The sequence below is a fragment of the Rhinoderma darwinii genome, chromosome 1 (genome assembly GCF_050947455.1).
Source record: "Rhinoderma darwinii isolate aRhiDar2 chromosome 1, aRhiDar2.hap1, whole genome shotgun sequence".
In the NCBI taxonomy this organism is placed as follows: Eukaryota; Metazoa; Chordata; class Amphibia; order Anura; family Rhinodermatidae; genus Rhinoderma; species Rhinoderma darwinii.
The window spans coordinates 409,134,753-409,151,140 of NC_134687.1; the positions used below are offsets into that span (position 1 = coordinate 409,134,753).

The 16,388-nt window shown below is 39.5% G+C and overlaps 1 gene segment (V, D, J or C); it reads right to left on the reverse strand.

Annotated features, from left to right (window-relative positions):
• Positions 1-1,975: 1,975 nt before the first annotated feature.
• Positions 1,976-2,458, reverse strand: LOC142759026 (immunoglobulin heavy variable 4-59-like). The segment is given in 2 exon segments: positions 1,976-2,310; positions 2,413-2,458. Coding segments are annotated over 2 exon segments (381 nt in total).
• Positions 2,459-16,388: the final 13,930 nt, after the last annotated feature.

The window sequence follows — 16,388 nt, forward strand, 5'->3', positions numbered from 1 at the left end:
GCCGTGTGAGGGCTTATTTGTTGTGGGACAATCTGTAGTTTTCATTGGTACCATGTTGGGGTACATGCGATTTTTTTGATCCCTTTTTATTTCATTTTTTGGCAAGCAATGTGACCAAAAACCATCAATTCTGTTGCGTTCCCCGTCCGCTGTAACAAATGTATATAGTTTTTTTTTCATGTTTTACAGCGTTTGCACAATAAAATCACTTTTGTTTCAAATAATTTATTTTTTGTGTTTCCATATTCTGAGAGCCATAACTTTTTTAATTTTTTGTCAAAAAAGCTGTGGGAGGGCTTGTTTTTTGCGGGACGGGCTGTAGTTTCTAATGGTATAATGTTGGGGTACATGCAAAATTTTGAACACTTTTTTTATTCTGTTTTGGGAGGGGTAGTGACCAAAAACACCAATTCTGGAATTGTTTTTTACTTTTTTTTTTGGTGTTCACTGTTCGGGGAAAATAGCGTGATATTTTTAGAGTTTGGGTCGCTACTGACGTGGTGCTATTACATATGTGTACTTTTTTTTATGTTTTATATTTTTCCCTATAATAAAATACTTACTATGGGAAAAAGGGCAGTTATTGTTTTTTTAACTTGAAACTTTAATTTTTTTACCACATTTTTATTAGCTTTTTTTTTATCCTACTATCAGACTTGAAGGCATGGAGCCCTGATAGCTATTCTAATACACTACCTACATAGTGCAGTGTATTAGAGCTGTCAGCTATTCACTGACAGCAAGCCTATTAGGCTTCGCCTACCGGCGTGGTCTGATAGGCTTCCTTATTAGGCCATTGTTAGGCCTCCGGTTGCCATTAGCAACCATCGGGTGCGATCTAACCACCTAGATGCAGCAATCGCTTTTGATCGCTGCATGTAAAGGGTTAATCGTCTGGATCAGAGGCTAGCTCCGGTCCTGGCAATTACAGCAGGAAGTCAGCATCATACACGTCTATTCACAACGCCCAGCTAGTAAAACAAGTAAACACACCCAGATGTTACAAACACAATACACACCCAGTTGGAAATAAGAGAAAACACACTCCCAGTTGTCCATTAGAAAGGCTCATTTGCATAAATATAAAATTGCTCATAACTTGGCCAAAAATGATCGTTTAAAAAAAAAAGAAAAACGTTACTGTTATCTACATTGCAGCGCCGATCACATGCAATAGGAGATAGGGATTTGATAATCTGGTGACAGAGCCTCTTTAACCTAATGTTGCCCATTATAACTGTGAGCAAGTTACTTGATGGGATCACTTACTATAATGATTATAATGGGCAACATTGGGTTATTGTGTGAGGGAGATATGGGTTGATTACTATTAGTCCTTATTCACATGGCTGTGTTCGGTGTGTGAGATACAGACCATATGTCGCCCGCTTTTCCTGCACCCAACACAGTTCAGGAAGCCGGGCTTCTAGCATCATAGTTATCTATGATGCTAGGAGTCACTGCCTATCTGCGGGAATACTGTCCGGTACTGAAAATGTGATTAAAGTACGGGACAGTATTCCCTCACACATGAAAATGAAAATAAAAATAAAATACAAATGTGCAATACAGATCATTTTCCATTACAATCTGTTCTGTTTTTGTATTGTATCCTTTATTTGTTAAAGCATTATAATTTTTTGCTGTTTTTGTGAAATGGAACAAATATGCACATGTGAAAAATGTGGTTTTAAAATCAACCCAATGACGTTTACGGGTATAAAACCGTACCAATACGGATCCATTGGAACATGCTGCATATTAAAGAAAAAGCATGCGCATAAAAAAATTGTGTGAACAAAAAAAAGAATGTGAATAAAATCATGAAGGTATATTGACATTGTTTTTAATACAGATCCGAGATATTTGGAAGTGGGAATGAGCCCATCATTTTCCTTTTTGTCTATTCTTGGCTCAGGCTTTTAATCCTTGAATCTCCTTTAGTAGATTTTTAGTTTATGTACATGTCCTCAGTTCATCTGTTACACTGTGTGTATCTAGCACAATAATATTTTCCAGATTCGTCAGGTTTCACTCCAGTGAGTTTAAGATAAACTTCTCCTTTATTTGTGTCTCTTGTAAAAGTTATACGTCCCTGGACAGACTGACCATAAACTTTTCCATCTTGGTAGATTATTGCTCCCAACCACTCCAGGCCTTTCCCTTCAGGTTGTCTGACCCAGTTCACACCATACATGTTAGTGCTGTCGGTGAGGGAGGCCCCGGTCACTTTACAGGTCAGGTCCAGAGTCTCTATTGGTTTCACAGCCCCAGGACCAGACTCCATCATAGAGATTTGTGAAGTGACATCTATAAAGAAACAAATAAATACACAACAATATATAAATAACATATTACATCTCATAAAAATAATATAATTAATAATATATTTTTTTATATATTCAGACTCACATTGTAGGGACAATACAACACAGAGGAACCATAGGAAATTCTTCATGTCTGGTGTGAGCAGTTAGTGAAACTCAGCTTAGGATCTGTGTGTGATGATTCTGCTCAGTGAATATTTCCTGATGTCTGTTCTCTATTTATATGATAAGTAATCTGAATATATTTACATACTCAACAAATAAAACCAATGATAGTCTGTGCAATCTCCTCTTATACTATGAGTGCACAACATCGGTCACATTGTACTGAAGGTATTAAATGTCACAATGCCCACCCTTTAACGCCACTTCATTTTTAGGAACAACATTCAGGGTGATTAATTTCCTATCTCCTTTTTATATCTTTTTAGTGGTCAAAGTAAAATTTTGCAAGATACAGGATGATAAAACTCTGGCTGCCTATAGTCCCCACTAAGGAAGTGTACTGTATACTGCTTAAAGGGGTATTTCCAGGATCATAAACCAGGCTTATTGTATCCCATTTGTAAAATAAACGTATTTGCAAATATGTGTTTGCAAATATAATCATTGATTAAAAATAAACTGTTTAGCTGCCATGACCCCCCAAATTACCTCATGCTAGTCTGATGTTAATACCTTATTGCTCATGGAAAAGTCCTCCAGTAGTTCTAGCTTTCCCAGGTCGAGCATGCGCAGTAGGACACTGGTAGTTCCTCAGTAGTTAACTACGGTATTGCTTCCGTCAAAATGACGGAACCATTGCACAATGGAGACAAACGAAACTATTTGCCCCGGATCCATCACCACTGAAATTAATATTGATGCAAACAGAAACCTATGGTTTCCATTTTTTTCAGTCAGGGTTACGTTCTGACAGACAGCTCAGACGGAAACGTCTGACGCAGATGTGAGATAAGCCTTACAGGCTAGCATGTGCAGTCTACAGCACTATCCAACAAGTGCTCCTGGGAACTTTAGTTTTTGAGTGTGAAACAGCATTCATGTGTCCTCCTCAGCATGGCCGCCCAGCTCAGACATTGACTGTACGCAGCACAATGGCAGATCGAAGGAGAAAAAGAATACTGCTACAACAGTCAGTAAGTGTTTAGGGGAATCTTCCAGGGTCTTTTCAATAAAGAAGAGTGTGCAGAGGTTCCCAAAAAAATTGCTGATTCTGAGATCATTTTTTTAAGCGTAGCTAAACTTTTAAAAAACCTTTAACATGTCATAGTGACATGTCAGAAGTTTTGATCAGTGAGGGTCCGAGCGCTGAGACCCCTACCGATCACCGCAAGTGAACGCTGTGCCCCTTAGTTTCTGATCAAAAAGATTTTCTATTGAGCCCGTACAATGCTCACTCAGCTTTTCAAGGAGAGCTGAGCAAAGTCAATCAGAAACAAAGGAGCATAGTGCTGATCTGAGCACTTCTGCCGCTTAGTTTTAGTGATCAGTGGGGGTCTCAGTGCTCGGACCCAAACTGATCAATAATTCTAAGGCTTCGTACATATCTACGTCACGGCTCCGTTCCAATGTTCCATATGAGCTTTCAGTCGGAACGGACCCCTGACTGACATAAACTGAAACCAAAGGTTTCTGTTTCCATCACCATTGATTTCAATGGTAACGGATCCGGTGCCAATGGTTTCAATTTGTCTCCGTGGTGCAAGGTTTCCGTGGTTTTGATGGGATGAATACCGTATTCGACTACGGTATTCAAAGTCGCATGTACCTCAAAGTGAAACCAATGCAAACTACAGATTGTCCCGCAAAAAATAGCCCTCACACAACTCCGTCGACGAAAAAATAAAAAAGTTATGGATCACAGAATATGGTGACACAAAAGGTGCAGAGTGTGTTCCAAAAGGGGGATAAGATCAGATACCATTTATCAGAGTGACACTGGCCACATATCTGTGCATTATTATTTATTTACCCCATTATAATATCACCTTATTATCAACTTGCTTCCAAAATAAATCAATAAAAACCACAGCATATACTGTAACCCCTTATACAACTACGTCAACTGAAAAAGTAAAAATTTATGGCTATTGGAAGCTGGTCATAAAAAAAACATTGTGATGGGCAGGCCTCAGAGAACATTCCCTAGTTTCAAGAGGTGGTTATCGAGGCCCTAATATTTTGAAACCATGAATGGTAGGGCCCAAGCACATTTCTAGAAGTGATGGCGCCCATATTATACCAGGGCCACACTTTCCCAGAGAAGTCCCCCAGTCTGCAAAAAACTTGCAGAATATGTTTCTAAAGACGGATAAGAATGGATAGCATTTATCAGTGCAACACCTGCCCTGAAATACCTGGCCTGTGCATAAGGAATTGATTCAAAGCCTACCAAGCATCCATAGACTATTAACTTTTTCAATGGTTTCAATGGTGACGGATCCGGTGCCAATGGTTTCAATTTGTCTCCGTGGTGTAAGGTTTCCGTCGTTTTGATGGGATGAATACTGTAGTCGACTACGGTATTCAAAGTCGCATGTACCTCAAAGTGAAACCAATGCAAACTACAGATTGTCCCACAAAAAATAGCCCTCACACAGCTTCGTCGACGAAAAAATAAAAAAGTTATGGATCACAGAATATGGTGACACAAAAGGTGCAGAGTGTGTTCCAAAAGGGGGATAAGATCAGATACCATTTATCAGAGTGAAACTGGCCACATATCTGTGCATTATTATTTATTTACCCCATTATAATATCACCTTATTATCAACTTGCTTCCAAAATAAATCAATAAAAACCACAGCATATACTGTAACCCCTTATACAACTACGTCAACAGAAAAAGTAAAAATTTATGGCTATCGGAAGCTGGTCATAAAAAAAACATTGTGATGGGCAGGTGTAATGGCAGGAAGGAGGTGAAGGGAACAAGTGAGCCCTAATCTACCCACCGCCCTGTCCCTGCCTACTTGCAACGACCCGCCCTAGGCGACGGGGTACAACTTGGCGGCGGTCCCTACGCTGTCTAAGTGCAAGGGAGTACAAACAGGGAACACGCAAGGGAAGGGGCGATAGCCCACGGAACGCCGCGAGGAAACGGAGCAGTGAATGAGTCAGTCAGGATCAGGAGGTAGTGGAGTATACCAACGAGAGCACGGAGCAGGAAGCAAGCCAGGGGCAAAGCGAAGCAGGATAAGCGGAACTGAAGCAAGGCAGAAGCACGGCAGAAGCAGGCTGGAGCAAGGCAGCAGTGTGGCCAGGAATCCAAGAAGAATAACAAGCACTGAAGAAGAGAACACGGCAGGTATAAATGGACAGGGGGCGGAGCTAACTCCGACTGACCAGGCCGCGATAGGCTCTCCCATTCCTGAGCCTGCCACCCTGGTTGGTGGGAGCCGGTGTCAGTCTAAGAGGTCTGGCCTCAGGTGTCGACTGATTAATCCCGGGAGTATACCCAGACGTAGTACCTGGCAGATCCTTTACAGCAGGCCTCAGAGAACATTCCCTAGTTTCAAGAGGTGGTTATCGAGGCCCTATTATTTTGAAACCATGAATGGTAGGGCCCAAGCACATTTCTAGAAGTGATGGCGCCCATATTATACCAGGGCCACACTTTCCCAGAGAAGTCCCCCAGTCTGCAAAAAACTTGCAGAATATGTTTCTAAAGATGGATAAGAATGGATAGCGTTTATCAGTGCAACACCTGCCCTGAAATACCTGGCCTGTGCATAAGGAATTGATTCAAAGCCTACCAAACATCCATAGACTATTAATTTTTTCAATGGTTTCAATGGTGACGGATCCAGTGCCAATGGTTTCAATTTGTCTCCGTGGTGCAAGGTTTCCGTCGTTTTGATGGGATGAATACTGTAGTCGACTACGGTATTCAAAGTCGCATGTACCTCAAAGTGAAACCAATGCAAACTACAGATTGTCCCACAAAAAATAGCCCTCACACAGCTCCGTCGACGAAAAAATAAAAAAGTTATGGATCACAGAATATGGTGACACAAAAGGTGCAGAGTGTGTTCCAAAAGGGGGATAAGATCAGATACCATTTATCAGAGTGACACTGGCCACATATCTGTGCATTATTATTTATTTACCCCATTATAATATCACCTTATTATCAACTTGCTTCCAAAATAAATCAATAAAAACCACAGCATATACTGTAACCCCTTATACAACTACGTCAACAGAAAAAGTAAAAATGTATGGCTATCGGAAGCTGGTCATAAAAAAAACATTGTGATGGGCAGGCCTCAGAGAACATTCCCTAGTTTCAAGAGGTGGTTATCGAGGCCCTAATATTTTGAAACCATGAATGGTAGGGCCCAAGCACATTTCTAGAAGTGATGGCGCCCATATTATACCAGGGCCACACTTTCCCAGAGAAGTCCCCCAGTCTGCAAAAAACTTGCAGAATATGTTTCTAAAGAGGGATAAGTATGGATACCATTTATCAGTGCAACACCTGCCCTGAAATACCTGGCCTGTGCATAAGGAATTGATTCAAAGCCTACCAAACATCCATAGACTTAATTTTTTTATTTATTTACCCCATTATTAAACTACATATTTTTACTCTGATGTACTTCACACAGATTACATATGCCCCAACAATATAAATTAAAATACCAATAAATACCCAAACAAAACTACCGCCAAGAAAAATCTGTGCTTTAAAACCAAATGGCGCTCCCTCCACAGGGTGTTTATAAACCAGGAAACAGCATATAAATGAGAGAGCTGTCTTTTCACAGCGGCTCAAGCTGAGCGTAACATATTGGGCAGTGAAAAGACATAACTGTGAAAAAAAATTTTTTTTTGCTTTGCACTATCCGCAAGTATATTAATGGGAACCTGCCAGTAGATTTGGAGTCACTAAATCACCAGCATGATATTATGCAGCTTGGATTTAGTGTTCCAAACCTGACTACCCCTAGAACAGACATTTAGGAAATAGTTAATAAAGTAAATTAAAACTTACTATGATAAGACTAGGAGCAGCATCGGGCGCAAGCACATTGCACACAAGAAGCAGTGAAGTGAGATATACTGTCCTTGGCTTCATGTGCGCAATGTGCATTCCTTTCGGTAAGTTGTAACACACTTTACAAGTGAGACTGTCGATACTATATATTTCTTATCAAAAAAACTTGCTGGTGAGTTTTTCTTTGTGTCTTTTCAATGCGGTCTATCCCCAATAAAACTTAAGTTGGGAAATAATCATTCCTACGTTTGGAGTATCTTGTTGTAACCGTCGAGCTACCACCAAAATGATATAAATCATCTGTTGGACATCTGTTCTCCTTGCCGTCTCGCAATCTGGGGGCCTAATTTGGTGAAAACTGAAGAAATTGGAGAAAAAGCAGAATATTCAAGGGCGCAGCTGTAGATTGTTTGCTCCGTAATCGTGTCGGTCCGGTGTGAAAACCAGGAGAAACAAAAACGGATGGAGTTCAAACGAAGTTTTAATTGTACAGATAAAAAATAAAAACGACGCGTTTCAAGGCCGAACTGGCCCCTTCATCAGGTTTGGTACAAATGATGCATGAGTTCACGATACACACTTTTTTATAACAAAATCAAAGGTTGACAGTCACAACAACTACCGGGTCAAGGTTATATATAGGTCAACATTCGCTTCATTATGCGGTCCAAAGAGGAAACGTTAAATCTTCATTATAGGAAATGTAGACATATAAGTATCACAATTAAAATGAATAATGTGGGTATAAATAAGCACCACACTATATTATTTATAAAAGATGTTTAAAAATAATTATCATATATCGGTAGTAAAATATTAACATTTCTAATAGATGCACATAATAAGATGAGGACTATAATCATAAAAATTAAATGAGGATTATAAATATAATTAGATAGTTATGCAGTGAATAATGTTCCATGGATACATGGTTGTCATAGTGATATGACACTAAGACACTACGGAGGCCTGAAAGGCTTCATTCGAAACAACATAATAGATACCGACATGAGAGGAAGTGAACGGGATATTTCGAATGGTAAGAAAAGGAAAAAGAAGATGGAACCAGAAGAAATGGAGTGTTCTAGGGAGCTCTAAAGATAAGTATATGGTTATATATAAAACAAAATTGTAGACTATAGGTAATTAATTAACAATTAATTTTTTTACACGTTTTCTAAAAGCAAACGGTCAATAGTGTATCCAGTGGCGGATTAAGTAGACCATAGGCCCTGGGCTGTTCCACAAACTTGGGCCCCCCTTCCCCACCGCCGCTCTACCGTATCTATAGTGAACACCACCTTTCTGTATGAGCATTTGACAAATGGTTGTTACGATTGCCCTTGTTAAAGGGCTGTGTCCCTACATACTGACAGTCTCCAACCATCGCTGACAGTATCACACTGTGTAGGGACACTTCCTCTTTACAATGGGAATGGTAACACGCATTTGTCTATTAGTCCTGGGTACACAGAGATATGTAGAATACAAGGACTAAAAGAAAGAGAGGATCCAGCGATGCGTGATATAAGTGGGGAAACTCGGTTTCCACTTTATTGAAATGTAAGCAAACAAAGCTTTGAAGAACACCAGGAGGAATGACAAGGTGGTAGGGATGGCAAGTAGATGAAAGCCTATGCGTTTCAAGCACTGACTGTGCTCTTATTCATGGCTAGGTCGAGCTAGCCATGAATAAGAGCACAGTCAGTGCTTGAATCGCATAGGCTTTCATCTACTTGCCATCCCTACCACCTTGTCATTCCTCCTGGTGTTCTTCAAAGCTTTGTTTGCTTACATTTCAATAAAGTGGAAACCGAGTTTCCCCACTTATATCACGCATCGCTGGATCCTCTCTTTCTTTTGTTCTCCTTACCTGCCGTGTGCCGTCGCGGAGATCCGGCCGATATTAGAACACAGGAGCGTGGAGCTGGTGAGCTGGAGGTTTCCTCCGATCCCCTATTTCCCTGCTATTACTACTAGAATACAAGGATTACCTGCAACAGACATGTCAGGAGAGGTGTCAGATCCCCTATAGATCCAGTGACTCACAAGTGACGTCTTCTCTGAGGGGAGCCGTTTTCTTTTCTTCTCCATCTGACACAGACCGTTATGTCAACTTCTCCTGATAAGACATCTTTGCCCATCACTTCTGCAGCCATTTCCAGCCTCTATATAAACACACAAATTCAGACACCAAGGCCCAGGACCATACAACGGGGTTGTACGGGCACGAACCGTTTTTTATACTGATGACCTATCGATGTGCCTGGACAACCCCTTTTACTCAGACTAATAAATTTGGACCCCAGGCTAGGTCATAAAATACATACAGACCCCAGACTTTCTAAACTATTGCAGTCCCCAGACCACACCCCCCTAAACAAATACAGACCCCAGAACAAGCACCCTAAATAAATACAGACCTCAGACCAGACCCCCCTAAACAAATACAGACCCCAGAACAAGCACCCTAAATAAATACAGACCTCAGACCAGATCCCTAAACTAATAATGACCCCAGACCTGACTCCCTTAATACAGACCCCAGATCAGACCCCCTAAACTAATACAGACCCCTAAATAAAGACCCCTAAACTAATACAGACCCATAAGTACAGACCCCATAAACTAATACAGAGCTCAGACTAGACCCCTAAATACAGACCCCAGACCAAACCCCCTAAATACAGACACCAGACCTCAAACTAATACAGACCCCCTAAATGTAGACCCCAGACCTGACCCCTACACTAATAATGACCCCAGACCTGACTCCCTTAAGTAATACAAACCCCAGACCAGAACTCCTATTCTAATACAGACCCAAGACCAGACCCCTAAATATAGACCCCCTAAATAAAGACCCCCTAAACTAATACAGACCCTAGAACAGGCCCCCTAAATAGACCCTATAAACTAATACAAACCCCAGACCAGACCCCATAAATACAGACTCCAGACTTCAAACTAATACAGACCCCCTAAATACCGACCCCAGACCCCTTAAACTAACACAGACCCCTAAATATACAGACCCTAAACCCCTTAAACTGACACAGACCCCAGACCAGACCCCCTAAATACAGACCCCTTAAATGAATACAGACACCAAACCTCCTAAATACAGTCCCCAAACCAGGCCCCCTAAATACAGACCCACACCAGGCCCCCTAAATACAGTCCCCCTACATACAGACCCCTTAAACAAATCCATCCTCTTATACTTACATAGCAGCTCTCCTCAGTCTTCTCTGTGGAGTCTTGCTGCTGTTCATGGAGCTGCGGTCATGTGACCAGCAGGCTCTAATCAGCAGTAAGAACTTCAGAGATGAGGTCATGTCACTCGCGGCAAAATCGTGACAAAACTACAATGTACTTTGGCCGGTCATGGGCCCCCCGGGAGCCCATGACATCCCAAAACGCCCTATGATAATCCACCATTGAGTGTATCCCGTCTTAATATGGAACCCACTGCTGAATGTCCCTAAAAATAATTTGCATTAAATAGTTTGTATTTTTTTGTATTATTAAGCTTAGGGTAATCATGTTGCAATTAAAAAATATACTTTTTATTTTTTTGTGTTTATTATTGTGGCGCTAATCTCAGTGTGTTTATATATAAACACACATAGTTAGATATGCATGCAATATACTGGGTTTACTTCCCAAATTGAAGGTGATTCACTTCAATTTGCAGAAGAATATAAATAAATGGTTAGTTTCAGATGATGGTCTCCGTGATTTAATTTAAACTCACTGGTGTCAATGTTTTTAATTTATAAATCTAAAAGATCTCCTGTTTGCATAGGGAATTGAAGCATGTGCAAGAGTACAGTGTCTAGAAACACTGTGAAGGAGGAATTTGTTTTTACAATTTCATCTGTGCTTATTGAGCCGAGTGCAGAGGTTGGATTGTCCTTCCCACATATTGGAGTCCATATTTACAATTCATTCGATAAATCACAAATTATGACTGACAGTTCAATCTATTCTCAATTTTGAATTTTTTCCCAGTTTGTTGGGAATGAAATGTATCCGTTTTATTGGTAATAGTTTGACAGCACAAACATCTAGTTCTTCCACATTTGAAAGTGCCTATCTTGCTTATAGGTACATTTTGATGTTTATCTTGCTTGGAGTTATTTAATGTTCTAGAGAAATTCACACGGCTAGGAGCCAATATATGTTTAATTGTTTTTGCTCTTCTGAAGGGGATTTTTGGTTTTGGAGGTAAAATCGTTTGAAGGAAGGGGTCAACTTGTAAAATATGCCAATGTTTATTTAAGATGTCCCCAATTTTTTTATGTGCAAAGTTATATTTTGTGATAAAGTTAAAACTGAAATTGGGGTAGTTTTTAACTTCACCATAGCTTTGTTGTTCTGTTGTGGTTTTCTTTTTTTTTTTATTTCCCAGTAAACAATCCCTTTGTGTAAGAGTCTCAGTCTTTTTATAAGCATCTGACACGAGGATAGCCTTTTTCTTTAAAATGTTTATATAAAATCTGACTTTGTTTATTAAAATCTACTTTTAGAGTCCAATTTTTCCTTATTCTTTTATATTGGCTGTAGGGTATATTTGTCAGCCATTTGGGATGGTGGCCACTATGGAAATCCAGGTAGCTGTTCGCGTCTACTTTTTTGAAGTGTGTTCGCGTGATGAATTTCTGTGTTAATGAAACTATAGTGAGATCTAGGAAATCTATCTCATCTTTTTGAATATTAAATGTAAAATTGATCCCCCACGTATTGTTATTTAGTGAATGGCAAAAGTTGGTGGCACTCGCTAGATCCCCTTCCCATATAAGGAACAGGTTGTCTATGTACCTTTTATAGAGTAAAATATGATTAGCCGCCCAGGGATGTTTCCAAATATGATGTTCTTCAAAGGCCCCCATAAAGATTTTGGCAGAACTGGGTGCTACTCTTGTACCCATCTCAATTCCTTTGACCTTATGGTATATAGTCTGGTCAAAGGAAAATACATTATTTTGGAGAAGAAACTCCATACTTTTACAGAAAAATAAAATAGATTTGGAGCGGTTGTAACTCTATATCTCTATCAAGAGCATATTTGAGATTTTTTAATCCTAGGTTATGTTCTATATTACTATATAATTAACTTACATCTAGTTTAATAAGAAGTAGGTTATTTTTGAAAGGTATTGAGTGGAGATCTTTATTGAGTTTGGTGGAATCTTTTAAATAGCTCAGGAGTTCTATTACGTATTTTTTAAAGATCAAATCTAAATAGTGTGAAAGATGACATGTGGGTGAGTGCATGCCAGATATAATGGGTCTACCTGGGGGGGGGGGGGTGGGGGGTTTGGAATCTTAAATGGTATATGGTAAATGGTAATAAAAGGGCATATTGATATTTTTTGGGGAGAGATAATTTATTTTTATTTTTATTTAGAATCCTATCTGAGTATGCCTTATTGATCATAAGTTTTAGATTTTCTGTAATGTCCATAATAGGGTTGTTGGTAAGACTGATATAGTAGTTGGTGTCAGATAGCTTCAGAGTGATAGTCGTCCACAATGTTTTGTATAACTGTCCCTCCCTGTTTGTCCGCTGATCTAATAATTATTAATAATAATTTTTTTCTTTCTTTGTTTCTTCCTTTGTTTAGCTAATTTGGTGAAAAAGCATAGATTGTGGGGTTAGCAGTAGTTTGAGGTGCCAGTGTGTTTCTATATAGCTAGATATTATTGCCAATATAGTCGACTGCACTATTCATTCCGTCAATGCGACGGAACCCTTACACAGCGGTCACAAACGGAAACGATTTGCACCGGATCCGTCACCATTGAGATCAATGGTGATGCAAACGGAAACCTACGGTTTCCGTTTGTTTCAGTTCGGATTCCGTTCATGGGCTCTCCTGACGGAAAGCTCAGACGGAACCCATGAACGGAGTCCCGACATAGATGTGAACAAAGCCTTAGAGAGAGGAACATGACATTTTGAAGAGGCTATGATCCTTTTAGGGACGTGTGGTGAAGGTAGAATATTGAAACAATATAAAGCAGAGTGCATCAGTGTAACCCTTTAAGGACCGGGCCAATTTTGTCCTTAAGGACCAGAACATTTTCTTGATTTTTATCTCTGTGCGTCCTGGCGCTCATAACTTATACTGATCACCATAAATTATGCTAGAGATTTGTTGTGCAGGTTATTACAGTTCTGAAAATACCAAATATGTGATTATTATTTTATGTTTGGGACCTATATTTAAAAGAATTAATTTATTATAAAAATGTGCATTTGTGTATATTTGTTTTACAGATTTTATTTTAAAATGAACAATTTTTTTTCAAATAATTTTACTTCTTTTTATTAGAATGGGATCATAATGGGATTTTTAATTTTGATTACGCTGCGGTATGGGCACCCGGCAGGGCTCAGAAGTAAGGAACTTTTGGCTTTTGGAGCGCAGATTTTGCTTGATTGGTGTTCAGGCGCAATGTCACATTTGCAAAGCCCCTGAGGTACCAGAGTACAGTGAAAACCCCCGATGAAGTGACTCCCTTTTGGAAACTACACCCCTCAAGGAATTTATAATTTTCCTGGACAAATGACAGGGCTCAGTTATGAAAGTGCACCATGCACATTTGAGGCCTATTTTGGTGATTTTCACAGCATTGGCACACAATTGCAGGGCTCCGAGGTCAAATAAAAAAAAACAACCCTATTTTGGAAACTACACACTTTATGGCATTTTAAAGTGTGTTGTGTAGTGAGCATTTTGACGCCACAGGTGTTTTTTCATTAGAAATGACTGCATAGCGGATGGTGCAAAGTGAAAATGCCAATTTTGCACTGATATGCCATTTTAGTTTATAATATGTTGTGCCCAGTTTGTGCCTCTGAAGACAAATACCTCATAAACTGTTAAGCGTGTTCTCCCGGGTATGGCAACGGAGCTGTGTGAGGGTTTTTTTTTGCGGGACAATCATTGGTTTTACTTTGAGGTACATGCGATTTTGTGATCACTTTTTTGTTCAATTTTTTGGGAAGCAAGGTGACCAACAAACAGCAATTAACATTGGTTTTTTTTCATCGATCACTGTGCGGTATTAAATGCATGTTAATTTCATTCTGCAAGTCGATGTGATTACGACGATACCAAATTTATATATATTTTTTTGTTTTACAACTTTTGCACAAAAAAATCATCAAGTTTTTAAAATTCATATTCAAAGAGTTAAAAGCTTTTTTTTTACTTTCTTATAGATTGAGCAGTGTAAAGGTTGTTTTTTCTAAAACAAGCCATAATTTTTAACGGTACCAAAAAAACTGCAATTCCGGTATTGTTTCTTTTTTTTTTTTTTACAGTATTCACCGTGCACTATAAATTACATATCAACGTTATTCTGCGTGTCGATACGATTACAGCGATTCTTTATGTATATCTTTTTTTATGTTTTACAGTGTTTGCACAATAAAATCACTTTTTAAATCTTTTTTTTTTGTGTCACTATTTTCTAAGAGCCATAACATTTTTATGTTTTCATTAAGAAAGCTACTGTATGTAAGGACTTGTTTTTTGCAGGGCGGACTGTAGTTTTTTTTATTTTGGTACCATTTTGGGGTATGTGCAACTTTTTGATCACTTTCTGTTCATTTTTTTGGGAGACAAGATGACCAAAAACTAGCAACTCTGGTATTGTTTTTACTTATTTTTTAAGTCGTTCACTGTGCGGGATAAATATTATGATCGTTTTATAATTTGGGTCGTTACGGACGCAGCAATGCAAAATATGTGTACTTTTATTAATGTTTTCATTTTTATCCTATAAAAAAAGACTTATTATGGGAAAAAAGGCAATATTTGTTTTTTTAACTTAAAGCTTTTATTTATTTATTTTTGTACAACATTTTTATTAACAGTTTTTTTAGTCCCACTACGGGACTTAAAGGCCTGCACCACTGATCGCAGTTCAAATACATTGCGCAGACTATGTAGTGCAATGTTTTAGAACTGTCAGATTTGCACTGTCAGCAACCCCATTAGGCCCTGCCTCTGGCGAGGCCTAATAGGTTTCCATACTTGGTAGACCAGGAGGCCATTGTTAGGCCTCCGATTGCAATAGCAACCATTGGTAACCCCGCGATCGCGTTGCAGAAGTGCCGATCGCCCACAAACCACTTAGATGTTGCAATCGCTATTGATCCCAGCATCTAAGTGGTTAATCGGTGGGGATCGGAGCTAGTTCTGGTTACTGCCATTACAGAAGAGTGTCAGCTTTAATATAAGGCTGACACCCGCTGGTGATGGTTCAGGCTGAGCTCCTGAGCCCGCGCCATCACTGCAACGTACAGTTACGTGGATTTGCGCTAAGACATTGGCGGCAATGACATAACTGTAAGTTGCATATTGTTAAGGGGTTAAACATAATAGCCTATGCTGCAGTATAAAGGCAAAAAAAAATAGCTTGAGTGCTCCTTTGAAAGTAGACCAGGCAGTCAGAAGATGTGCCAAATTTCTAACAGCATACCTCCCAACTTTCAAGTATCGCAAAGGGGGACAACCCTTAGTGGTTGCTATAAACAGGCAGCTAGAATTTTACCATTTAACTCTTCGGCCGTATAAAGGGAATCAATTGATATGTAGCACTCTAAAAAAATTTTTTTATTAAGGCCTTATGCACATGGATGAATTACAGCTCCTTACAACCTTTGAGTCTCACTGAGTTGTAATAAGGCGTCCATTTACTGTACCTCCATATGCCTCCAATTTCATCCAGAGGCATATGGAGATTTGTTCTGTCATATTCTGTACATTGCATTGCATCTAGGAGAGGTCTGTACATAGGGTAAATGACAGAGCATGCATACCTCCCAACACAAAGAGGGACAACCGATGCAGCGAGCACAGCAAGGCACAGCACATTTTTTTTCTTTTTAAGCTACGCCTCTAATCCTGTCCAATCCCGGCCCATTCACCTCCGGTTCAGCCCACACAGTATCATGCTCCCATAGTGCCTCCCACACATTATGCCAAATATCTGCCCCCACACAGTATAGCTGCCACTATACAGTTTAATACAGTTTAATG